Source organism: Penaeus monodon, chromosome 10 (genome assembly GCF_015228065.2).
Source record: "Penaeus monodon isolate SGIC_2016 chromosome 10, NSTDA_Pmon_1, whole genome shotgun sequence".
NCBI classification, from domain to species: Eukaryota; Metazoa; Arthropoda; class Malacostraca; order Decapoda; family Penaeidae; genus Penaeus; species Penaeus monodon.
The window spans coordinates 14,594,843-14,607,342 of NC_051395.1; the positions used below are offsets into that span (position 1 = coordinate 14,594,843).

A 12,500-nucleotide genomic window follows, 5' to 3' on the forward strand; every position below is an offset into this window, starting at 1 on the left:
CCTTCGGTTTATATATTAGGGAAAGAGTACAACACAGTATGTGGAACACATGAGACAATGTCCTAAGGTAAAGCAATGAGTGCAGGGTTGTGTCCAGTGCTGCACTCACTGCTTTACCCTAGGACATTGTCTTGTGTTTCTCAGCTTTTTTTTTTTTAAGAAGAGTAAGGTATTAATGAATTGCATTAATCATAGATGTAATTTTTAATTGGAAAACTGTATAAATCATTCTCATTTATTATCTTAGGTATACTACTAAATATATATTTATCTACATCAAATTCCCTTATCACAGATAATAACAACAATCAATGTTTGTAAAACATTTCCTCTAACAATCTTGTGTTTGTACTCCCTGTCCATTTTGTGATAAAAACAGCAGTTGCAGTTCTATGCATTATACATTTAAGTCAACAGTAATTTTATACTAACATCAAAATTCCCCATTATCAAATAAATCAATAGTGTCGTTTTTAATATTCAAATTCTACAATATATCTCAGGTGGCACTTATCCACATATCATTGGATAATACCTCCTAAATATCCATTCCAGAGCAGAAAAACATGATTTTCAATTAATATATAAATATGCAGATCATTATATCAAGTGACATCTTCAGAAATGTTTCTCAATTAGATACTCTCCAATTGAAAGGAACTTACATAAAGAAATTAATTTTGTTGCCTACTTCAAATAATTATACTTTTCAATTAATAAAATTGTAAATGTTGCCATCAATGATAGTTCAGTGGCTGCACTTGGTTGACTTTTAAGTGCTATTTTCCAGAACTCTCCTTGTTGCTTGTACCACTGTTTGTAGACTGGGTGTCACTATTTTGTCCATCTGCCATGGACATTGCAGATGCCCAGTCACCCCTAAAGAAAACCCTTGCGCTGCTCACACTCAAGTAAAGGAGCTCAAATTCCTGCTGGTACTGTTGCAGTCGGGACAATGTGAGTGCCAGAGTCTGCTGAAGTTTATCATCTCCTCCACTGCCTGACTGCCGCTGCTGTTCAACCTTTTTTCAGGAAAGAAACAGATTATGACTAAATGATATAGAGCTATATTTTGAGCAGCAGAATAAAGGACTAGATATATAACACCCCAGTCCCTTGCTCATTGTCTTGGGGGTGCTTAGGAAAGGCCCTAATGTAGGACCTCAGCCCTCACTTCAACTAATTCTTATGGTCTTTTCTTCTCCTCCTTTCCTTTTCCTTCTCTTCTTTATCCCCATGTCTGTCACTTATGACCATCATTAACTCGTGCCCTATCAAATGCTCCCTACTCCCTTTAACTCATTCCCCTGCAAACAACCTTTACCTTATGCTATGCCCCATCAGCTCTCCCTCTCTACCCTTTTCATCACTATCATACTACTCGTACTGTTCAACCTGTAACTTTGTCCTAATCATTTACTCCTTCCTAACCCTTTTTGCTACTATATTTTACCATAATGCTATAAGACCGTTGATGACATATAGCCACTTCCTTACCTGGGGTCTTTGGCCCCAAGCCTATCTCTATTTTGAATGCTCCGCTAATGACCTTTGATGCTGACAGGTCAGAAAATTTTTCAATAAATAAATAAATATGGATACACACAACATATGTCCACAGCAGTAAGGAGATTATCACACAGTATCCTCCTCAAATCACAATAAAACTGCTCCATGTCTGAACCACTTCTAAGTCACTAGGATGCAGACTGATCCTTACTTGAGAGAGATCTGACACAACTCAATAATATCAAAGCACTTACCTTTTCTCTTTCAGATATGTACTTTCTTCTAACACCTGACCACCAGTGCAAGGAGTCAAAAGCTGAATTTTGGTCAAGGACCTTCAGCAAGTATGCAATTCCTGTTAAAAAAAAAAAGTTTAGCAGTTCCTTAAGAAAGAATAAAAGTAGCTTGATAAATTAGTTTTTGCACCCATTTGCATAATAATTCCAGAAATGTTGCATGACACTATCTAAAGAGTGTAATAATAAACTACAAATTCCTCCCAAAACCATATTAATTAAATAATACAGTTCTTACCCATAGCAAATCCATCATCAGTAAATGCAGCCCCAGACTTGTTCTTTTTATTTATATTATCTTTAGCAGCAATGAGATGCTCCACAAAGTTAACAGTCAGAGGAGGAATGATGAGGTAGAAATTGCGTAAATGGTTGTTCTTGTTGTCACGCATTGCTGGGGCAAATACATCGACCAGAAGCTGCAGAGGATGAGGTGTAGATTAACCTACCTTACAAAGTTTACCTGGTAAGCATTACTGTATAGTCAATTAATTAAGCAAAAATGGTTGCAGTAAAAATATTGGACATATTGTGCAGGTTATAATAAAATGTGTAAATTTCTCTTTCTTTTTCTTGTTTTGTTTTTTGCCCTCACGTTACATTAGCTTTTGTGGAATTTTTGTTCATATGTTGAAATATAAATTTAATAAATGTTCACCATTTATGAATTCAATACTTCTTCATATGAATTAAAAAAGTTACTTTGATGTAAAGCACCATTTATGAATTCAATACTTCTTCATATGAATTTAAAAAGTTACTTTGATGTAAAGCAAAAAACAATTTTTTTTTTTTTTTTTTTTTTTTTTTTTTTTTTTTATAACAACAAGAGCTTGCACAACCAACCTTAAAATAGTCAGTATCCTGATTGAAGTTCCTAGTGAGGTTGCTGATTACAGCATCAAGGTTCTCTGCAGCTCGTGTTGTTTCAGTAGACACACTGGCATCCTCACACAGCTGGACAAAACTCACCACATCCTGTAGGTCAGGGATGAAACGGGCTGCTTTGCTTGAGCAGTGAAGGCCACCTGACCGGACCAGCCTCACATAGCCCATGGCATTCCCTTCAAAGTTTAAGAAAAGGAGGAAAATAATGAATAAATAAATTTTCTTACACGCACAAGCACACGCACACACACACAAAATGTCAAGAAAGGAAACAAAACAAACATACATTTATATAAAAGCTTATCTATATCCCTTACTCAGAAAAGTAAAACACAATGATAACATAAGCATAGTGTTTATACAAACTATTGGTTATTTATTTCCCTTTAACATTTTTCATTGTGTAAGTGCCTCAAAACAAGCAAAAATGCAGGTGAAGAAGTTCAATTTAATTTAAGTCATGAGTAACAGATAAAGTGAGTAAAAATAAGAATAAAAGAGTGATCTACATCCTTCTAAATTATTATATTTTCTCTCTATTGGGTATATATACATAATAATGTCCATAAAAAAACACCTGACTCCCATGTCTAGCACTCACCAATATGAGTTATAAGTCCTCGAAACTGATCTAAATAAGACAGTCCTTCTTGAGTGAGACCAAGCTTCCTAATACCACGGTTGAACTTTTCTGCTCTTTCAAATGGGAAGTATTCTTGACTTGCTTTAACCTGGAAAGTGAGACACTATAGGTACATCCCTCCCTGCAGTCAATCAAAATATGATAGATCAATTACAATATCTCTTCTCACATTTTCCCTCCCCAAATTCTATACATACTCCCTTATCATTAATTATATAATCTGTGATTAGTGGTATGATCACACAGTCATTAAACCATATGGTGGAAAGGGTACTAACCACTACGCTCAGTCTTTGTATGCAGTCAAACATATTCATGTGTTCTTTCTGTCTCACTAGCTGTTAAGTGTTTGTGTTCAAACTATAGTGTCTCCAGATTCAAAGTTCTTAGTACTACACAGGGGATACCATCAAAGCAAAAAAAGAAAAAAAAATCAATCAATTAAAAGAAAGCTCATGAGTTGGACTCATCTTATTTTTGAGTGGCTAGAGACATATCCACATTATTACTAGTATACTATTACTTTACAGTCAACTTCTGAAGAATGCCCAATTATTTAGTGAAGGATGCTTGAATTCCTCTTTGGTAGAGTAATGAAGCAATTAGAATATAAACAATCTCCAAATTAGAAAAAGCTTAAACACCACTAATTATAGTACTTTGTCCCTTATTTTGTTTACTTGCTTATTTTCTCACCAAATTCAGTCTTAATATATGACTATCCAGCTTCATATGTGAGAACAATAAAGGATACTTGCCTCTCTCCAATGCTGCAGATCCTTTAACAAACGTGACTTTATGTGTTCATCATAGAGGAACTGAGAGAATACATGGAACTTCCGTCTTAGAAATTGATAGGTAAAGTTCACCTGTTGAGAATAAATTATGCATATAAAAACACTTGAGATTTGATTTCCTTTTAAATATATACTTCAAAAATAATATGACATATCATTAGCTTAAATATTACTTATACGAAAAGCTATCTGTTAATCACACTGTACACATATGCATACATACCCATAGACATTCATACACATGAATACACAAACAAAAGTCAATCAGCTTCTACAATAAAAAAAATATTGTATCAAGTCATTCTCCCATTTCAACTTACTGTAGTGTTAATGATACCAGCCCCATGAGTCCGTATGGAATTTGCAATATGGTTTATGGAGACTGTATTAAGATGCTTGTTGTTGCTTGTGGCTTCAACAAAGAACTGCTGGTTCAGGTTGTACATGTAGTGTTGTACAAACACGTGGATATTGCGCATCATTTCCAGAACATCTACACCCTATCAAAGAGTAGAAATAGAATATTTGTGATCAATTGTACTCTGAAGCATATTAACCCCTACAATCCAGATGACATGACCATCATGTCATGAAAACATTTGGCTTGAGAGGTGGGTGATGTGAACATGCTGTCATGGGAAAATTTGGCTGTGGTCCGGGGTGACACGAACTTGCTGTTGTGAACGTTTCGGCTGAAGGCCCAGCTGATAGGAAAGACTCACCACAAGTGCACAAAGTTCTTGGAGGGTGATTAAACTCATTTGGCATTTAGGAAGGGTTTTTTGCATCATTTCTATTGATAAACAAGTGTGGACTGTAATGACCATGAGCCATGACTGGAAGAGCACTAGCTCCTGGACACAAAGTCGTATAACAGAAAAAAAAAAAAAAAAAAAAAAAAAAAAAAAAAAAAAAAAAAAAGACAAATAAGAAAATGTTACTTATTGTTATTATTATTGCACTGAATTATAGACTACCTAGAGAGATGATATGGAGTCTGTGCAAGAAAAACAGTCTATTACCATCAGGCTAAAGCAAATCAAATGACCTAGAAATTAGAAAAAGGTAAAAAAGGCATGACATTTTGTTACCACACATGAGTGTTCATTTGCACCCAGCCTACAAACCCCACCTGGCAGATAGCCCAATTATATATATATATATATATATATATATATATATATATATATATATATATATATATATATATATATATATATATATATATATATATATATATATATATATTCCCCCCCCCCCTTACGGTAGGTTCATGTTTGAGCCCACTTACACAAGTCTAATGCCCATATTTTGGGTCACATGATGGCAGTGAAGCATCTGGATCCAAGGGGTTAATATATGATCATATGGTCTAGTATTCATTTTGATTGTCTTGGATTTTCTTACCTGGTCTAAAGTGTGAGATGGAAGGTGGGATGGGACGGTAAAGAGACTATATTTGGAGGAGGCGAGATTTCTCATTTCCTCATAAGTTCTCCAATCATGAGGTGCTACTACAGTCAGAGCATAGAAGGTTCTCTCCAAATACTGTTCAACATAATCTGCAATAAAATAATAATAATAATAATAATAATAAATAAAAATAAATAAATAAATGAATAAAAACAATGGTAGTAATAACAGGAATAATAGCAGTAAAAATAACCCAATGAAACTGTAAAAATTACTCAAAACAATCTTCTGCCTCAGCAAATCCACTCATCCATAATGCAAACCTTTTATCAAAATGATGGAACCAAGCAGAACAAGTGCCTGAAGATGTAGAACAGGAGACACATCCCGTACCGGCACTTGGTATGGGTTACGACTGTCCAGTTGAAGATGAGTGTGAGTGCTCAGTCGGAGCTCTGTCTCCACAGTCTGGCACACCTTGTCAAGTACCTAGGTGAGGCATGAAGATTATGTAGAAACAAGGATACATTTTCTGAGAGCATGAAGGTATAAGGCTATGAACTATCCATACCCACTTCCTAGACACAGAAATTAAATTAACTATGATTTGTTTTCAAAATTTAGATTTTTTCCAACTTTTTTCTGTTTTTTATCACTCTAGCAGTATAAACAATAATACTTAACTTTCTTATATCATAAATATAAACAAAATGAAAACAAATACGCACACATTCCTTGAAGTGATTATACACTTCTTCCTTGAACTGTTCCAGCAGCTGACTTGGTGGAGTTAAATGGACACACTTCTTCAGAGGGCCTTCACAGTCTTTTATGGCAGCAAACATAAACTAAAAGGATTTACAAGAAAAAGTATAAATATTCTTTAATGGAACTTGTATTTGTTTTAATATCTAAAGAAGTATAAATATAAATTTTGGTATTTATAAGCATGTTGGCATCATAATACTCTTTACAACATTTTAAAGGATTTTTTGGCCTCAAAGACAGAAATTTAGTATCAAAGAAACCTACATAATATGCAAGAATTTATCAAGTTAATATATCCATCACTTACTGGTCCTCACCACGAATTCTGTTGAATCACTCAGTAAAAGCTTAAAAATTATTATCATTTGAACTGCTGTCTGGTGAGACTCAGTCTTTAGAACTAAATGTCATGAACCACACGTTGCAGTGAAACATTTTATCACAGACTAAGTCATCAAAGATACTTACATGTATATGATGCACATTTTCGAAGTTCTGAAAGTAGTTGTCAAAGTATGTTGGCAATATAACACGATGGTGATAGAGAAGTGAACAGTTTGTGGCTTCCTTGACTCGATTCTGCACTTCACATGCTAGATCCAGCCTTCGCAATAACACCAGCAAGCTTGAAATATCTTCCTCCTGTTAAGGAAAGAAATGTCTCTTGATTCCATCAAAGTTTTGTCAAAATAAAAGTCTTCACTTTCTTATACAATTAAAACAGTTTCCATATGGTCAAGGGATGGGTTCTTGCTCTGAATCTAAAATTTACTTTTGTTAATGTTGTTCAGTCTTTAATTTTCATTTAGATTTTTTTCTTTTTAATCTTTAACCTTATTCATCCAATATTTATGGTCATCTCAAATATTTGTTCATAAAAGTTCACAAATAGTATATAACAATAGCACTTAAAAAAAAAAAAAAAAAAAAAAAAAAAATTCTATACCCTGAGAGCCCTTGCTTGATTTGCCAGTGACAGAGCTACACGGGTGATGAGTCGTCGTTCCTTTGTGCCAGAGCCAGACAGCATCTGCTCAACTAGTGTTAGTGCCACAAAGATATCCAGCCTACGACCATCCAAACGAGTACTTGATACTCTTGTCTGCCAAGAATGTGTTTGATTAGATTATAACATTCACATAAAATAAACTCAGGCTATGAAATATGCAACAAGAAGATAATTGAATTTCTCTCATACTCAAGATATAATTCATCTGAGTACAAGAAAGCTTTTAGAAATAAAAATTTGACACAGGAGTACTCCAAAAGACCAAAAGGGACAATAAAAAAATCCATCACTATACTAACTTTTGCTGCAACTATGATTGAGAGAATCTGGCATGTGAGATACTGCATCACATGGGGGAGAGACTCAGCCAAGAGAGTGCTGTGGCGGTGGTATGTATTCTCTATGGCCTTGAGTGACTCCATAAGGCTGCAGATGCTGAGAGCACAAGCCTTTCCCATTGGTCTTCCTAAAGCAGTATGTAGGTTGAGGACTGTCTCAACACTGTACTTGATTGTGTGGGCGAGGATCATTCCCTGTTGGGTAGCAAGAATTAAAGACTTAAACTGTTAAACATATATTATTAAAGAATTACTTGACAATGATGATATAAACATATTCAAGATAAAATAGAGGGGTCCTCCAGCTTTGAAACACTAAGCACTGAAGTATTTGTTTTTATCAATAACAAGCACATCATCATAAAAACCGACTTGTAATAAGAGAGATGCTCGTTGACTCAGGTCCTGGTTCTTCATTTGGCTGGAATGTTTCTTGGCAGCTGCATCCAGATTAACAGCCCAGCCACAAATCTTGGAACATGAGAAAAATGAAAATATGGGGAAAAAAAGGACACCACTCTAAACCACACAACACAGTAAAAAATAATCTTTGTCAATTTACATCCAGTTTTCACATTTGCAATGGAACAGTCCTCTCTGCAGTGAAAACTCACCTGTACATTGACTAACTGAGCTTCCTTTGCAATCATTCCACTCTTTTGAGCAAGGTGGTTATTGCGGTGAGTTAGAAGTGTGTCTTGGGTCTTACGATCAAAGAGTTGATTGAGGGAAGGAACAACAGAGGGAATATATCTCTCTCCGAACCATACCACAGAACCAACTAAAGTAATACATGGAATCTGGAAAGAACAAATCGACATAAAGAAAACAGGTCTTTCTATCACATTCTATCTAATAATGAAGAACAGGTTTAAATAGTATTACAATATTCTATTCATTATCAAAAAAATAGATTACATATAACTAAATGTTTTTAACCTTTTTGTATATGTTGACAAGTGCCTTAGCTAATTTCTTGTCCTGAATGTCAAAGAGAACATGATGAAGAATTCCTAAGGCTGTAACAGCAACAACCTGTGGTTGATAGTCACACCACCATCCTTCAGAGCCGCCTTGTTCCAGCTGCAACAACATATTTGCAATAAAGTCACATATAGATAACAAGAAGTGTGTGTGTGTGTTTGTGTTTGTGTGTGTGTGTGTGTGTGTGTGTGTGTGTGTGTGTGTGTGTGTGTGTGTGTGTGTGTGTGTGTGTGTGCGTGTGCGTGTGTGTGTGCGTGTGCGTTTGCGTGTGCGTGTGCGTGTCGTGTGTGTGTGTGTGTGTACATATATAGTAAACCAATAAGTATACAGTCTAATACAATGCAAATCTGTGTAAACATACTGAGAATAATAAGCTTGCAATCTATTCTAAATGCATGTAAATATATTTACAATCAATCATAAATCTGTTAATTCAAAGGCATCAATATGCTTAAAATTCACTTGAAATCTATATTGGCATGTAGGCAACAAGATATCTGCACACTGGTCATAATTTTGCATAGGCCTAGGCCTGTCTATACAGTTTCTTTCTAGTAAATAAATAACTAGGGTAATATCACTAGCTAGTGAAGAAAGTAATTTCATCTCCCCTTTTCTCTTCTGAAATGTACTATCAATTACACCAGGTAATAGTCTATCAGTGTATATACATACAAAAGTTTTCCATTATAAATCCATAACCTACCAACCAAAATCAGCCCCCTGACCAGTCCCCAATACCAGCCAATTTTCATTTTTCTATTTTAAGAACTTAAAATGATATGCAGCAATAAAGTGATTCACAGTAATAAAACTCTATTCTAAACTCTACAAATCAGTTATACTGCAGATTCTGAATATTCTAAACTCTACATATTAGTTACACTGCAGATTCTGAACTTTTAAAAACTGCTTATACTGAATTAGGCTAAAACCAATTTGCATAGTGTTAGTGCATCAGGCATATGTATATGGTACTGATATTTTAGAGGTTTAGCCTAATGACCTACTATCTTCTTTCCCCAACCTATTTTTTTTTAATCATCTACAATAAGTACAGCAAATGTGAACATTAGCGTAATTCTAACAATTTCTTAATAGTCATAAACATAACTAGCTTTTCTCACCTGAGCACACCAGCCCAATAAGATGCTCATCATCTCCTCCCGCAGATTCCCATTCCTTGTAACCATATGCCCATCTGTGTCATAGGACTGCCGTAACACTGACTGTAAAAAGACAAATAATATGCATGAAGGACAGATAGACAAGTTATGGGGCTTTCTTGAAGTTATAAATAATACAAGACAAATAGGATACAATGAAAGAATACTATCTCATTTCTAACAAACCTATTATGAGTATTTATCCTAATTTACTCTGTTGCTTGATCATCATTACAAAAGACTTTATACATATTTTCATTTCATTATTATGAACATAAAAAGGGGTCAATAACAATAACAATAAATTACATCTAAAAATGCCTTGGATATCAACTAAAAAGGTAAATTTCTCTCACTGTAAACATGGTGCTCTGCATAACCAGGTTCTCCACATCATTCAACAATTTCTCCAAGGGTTCCAGACTTTTCCTGTCCTGACCAAACTTCTGCTGATCTGACCCAGCTGAACGTATCAGTCGGCGATACGCCCCCCAGTGTTGGTGCAGCTCTGAGTTGCCAAAAATGATCTCGTCTAAAGTGATAACTGTACCCAGGAGGGAACCCAAATGCTCATATACAACCTGAGTAGCAAAGACAATGAAAAGTGTTAAGAATTACTATGGTAAGAATTTGATACTAGTTGACTGAAGAATAAAAAACTGAAACAATGAGAAATACTAATTCCCATGATGTAAAAGAGTAGGATAGAGGAAAAAATGAGAAAGAAAGAAACATACCTGAAAATGTACATCAGAAACATCTATAACTGCCTGAGACCTTTTGTCTGATGGGTAAAGGGCTGCCATCTGATGCATTACATTCCGAGTCACCCTCTGCACACGTGCCACATAGCAGGCAACTCGCTGCAGTGTTGGCAAGATGAATGACAAAGAAGTCTGGGATTCTCCTAATGCCTCTCCAGACTCTCCTATTGACTCTAGAGAAGAGGATATTATTAAAAATACTTTTAGCAATTTTTATTCATTATTCAAAGTATAAAAGCATTTTCTAATTAAATACATGTTCCCAGAGAAAAGGAACATCACCTGCTAACAACAATTTCCAGAATGTACACATAGCCATATATATTATATATATATATATATATATATAAAATATATATATATATATATATATATATAATATATATATATATAGAATATATATTAATATATATAATTATAATATAAATATATATAAATATATAATATAAAATAATATTAATATATATTATAAGTATTAATATATATAATATATATAATAATATAATAATACATAATATATAACATCATATTATTTATATAATATAATATATAATATATATTAATATATATAATATATATAATATATAATAATAATATATCATAAATAATATATATATAATTATATAAAATATATATATATATAATATTATTATATATAATAATTATAATATTATATAATATATAAATAAATAATACATAATAAATTATTAAATCTATATATATAAATAAATTTATATTAAATATTATATATAATATATATAATATATATATAATTATATAATATATATATATATTTATATATATATATATATTATATTAAATTATATAACATAATAATATATATATATAATAATATATTATATATATTATATATATATATATAATATATCAGTGATATGATAATGATAATGATATTGATAGTATGAATAATATATATATAGTTATATATATGTATAACATATACATATAATATAATAGTAGATTATATATATATATATATATATATATACTAGATATAGAAAGTAGATAATGATAATAAAATAGTAGTTATATAGATATATAAATTAAGATATTATAGATATAGATATAGATATAGAATAGATATATAAATAATATAGATATATATATATAATATAGTATATATTGTCTATGGTATAAGTGATATGATGCATATAATCAATATTGAATAGATATAAGTATGCATATATAATATATGATGATAGATATATAATATATAATAGTATATGATATCTATATATAGTATAGATATAATAGATATATATAAATATAGGATATATATATATAAAAAATTATTATATATGAAGATATTATATATATAAATTATTATAGTATAAAGATATATATATTATATATATATACATATATATACATATATATTTTATATTTATATATATATATATATATATATATATATATATATATATATATATATATATATATATATATATATAAATATATATATATATGGCTATGTGTACATTCTGGAAATTGTCGTTAGCAGGTGATGTTCCCTTTCTCTGGGAACATATATTTAATTATACATATATATGTAATGGCACATTAATTGCTCCTAACACAAAGTATAATTTAAAAAAGAAAACAATTGCAAAATAAAAGATGAACAGCGTATCTCCAGAACTAAATACCACATTTTCCTTACCTCCACTTCCATATAACAAAAGAGGAGGGTAGAGCTGGTTGCGGGCTTCATCAACCAGCTGATTCATTTCATAACATACTGCACTCAGAGCTAGTACCACTTTGTTCACTAATTTGTTATCACTTTGCACCAGATGAACCAGAGATGTCTGCTCAAACGGGGACATCTATTGCAAAAAGAATATATGCGTAGATGAAATCTTGATTTAATCTAGAATATTTTTTTGGTACACAACTGAAAATAT

At 32.4% G+C, this 12,500-nt stretch overlaps 1 protein-coding gene across 1 annotated transcript in view; it reads right to left on the bottom strand.

Moving 5' to 3' along the window:
* Positions 1-189: 189 nt before the first annotated feature.
* LOC119577872 (WASH complex subunit 4-like) overlaps positions 190-12,500 on the bottom strand; it is a 13,493-nt gene continuing 1,182 nt past the window's right edge. The window contains exons 3-22 of the mRNA XM_037925496.1: positions 12,257-12,422; positions 10,549-10,748; positions 10,168-10,392; positions 9,773-9,874; positions 8,601-8,744; positions 8,276-8,461; positions 8,034-8,132; positions 7,623-7,856; positions 7,261-7,416; positions 6,783-6,956; positions 6,275-6,394; positions 5,870-6,035; positions 5,541-5,695; positions 4,454-4,633; positions 4,095-4,205; positions 3,295-3,424; positions 2,652-2,869; positions 2,044-2,224; positions 1,764-1,864; positions 190-1,022 (exon numbers count right to left, since the gene is read on the bottom strand). Coding sequence (XP_037781424.1) covers positions 780-1,022; positions 1,764-1,864; positions 2,044-2,224; positions 2,652-2,869; positions 3,295-3,424; positions 4,095-4,205; positions 4,454-4,633; positions 5,541-5,695; positions 5,870-6,035; positions 6,275-6,394; positions 6,783-6,956; positions 7,261-7,416; positions 7,623-7,856; positions 8,034-8,132; positions 8,276-8,461; positions 8,601-8,744; positions 9,773-9,874; positions 10,168-10,392; positions 10,549-10,748; positions 12,257-12,422 — 3,291 coding nt within the window. The 3' untranslated portion in view covers positions 190-779. The remainder of the gene's footprint in view (positions 1,023-1,763; positions 1,865-2,043; positions 2,225-2,651; positions 2,870-3,294; positions 3,425-4,094; positions 4,206-4,453; positions 4,634-5,540; positions 5,696-5,869; positions 6,036-6,274; positions 6,395-6,782; positions 6,957-7,260; positions 7,417-7,622; positions 7,857-8,033; positions 8,133-8,275; positions 8,462-8,600; positions 8,745-9,772; positions 9,875-10,167; positions 10,393-10,548; positions 10,749-12,256; positions 12,423-12,500) is intronic.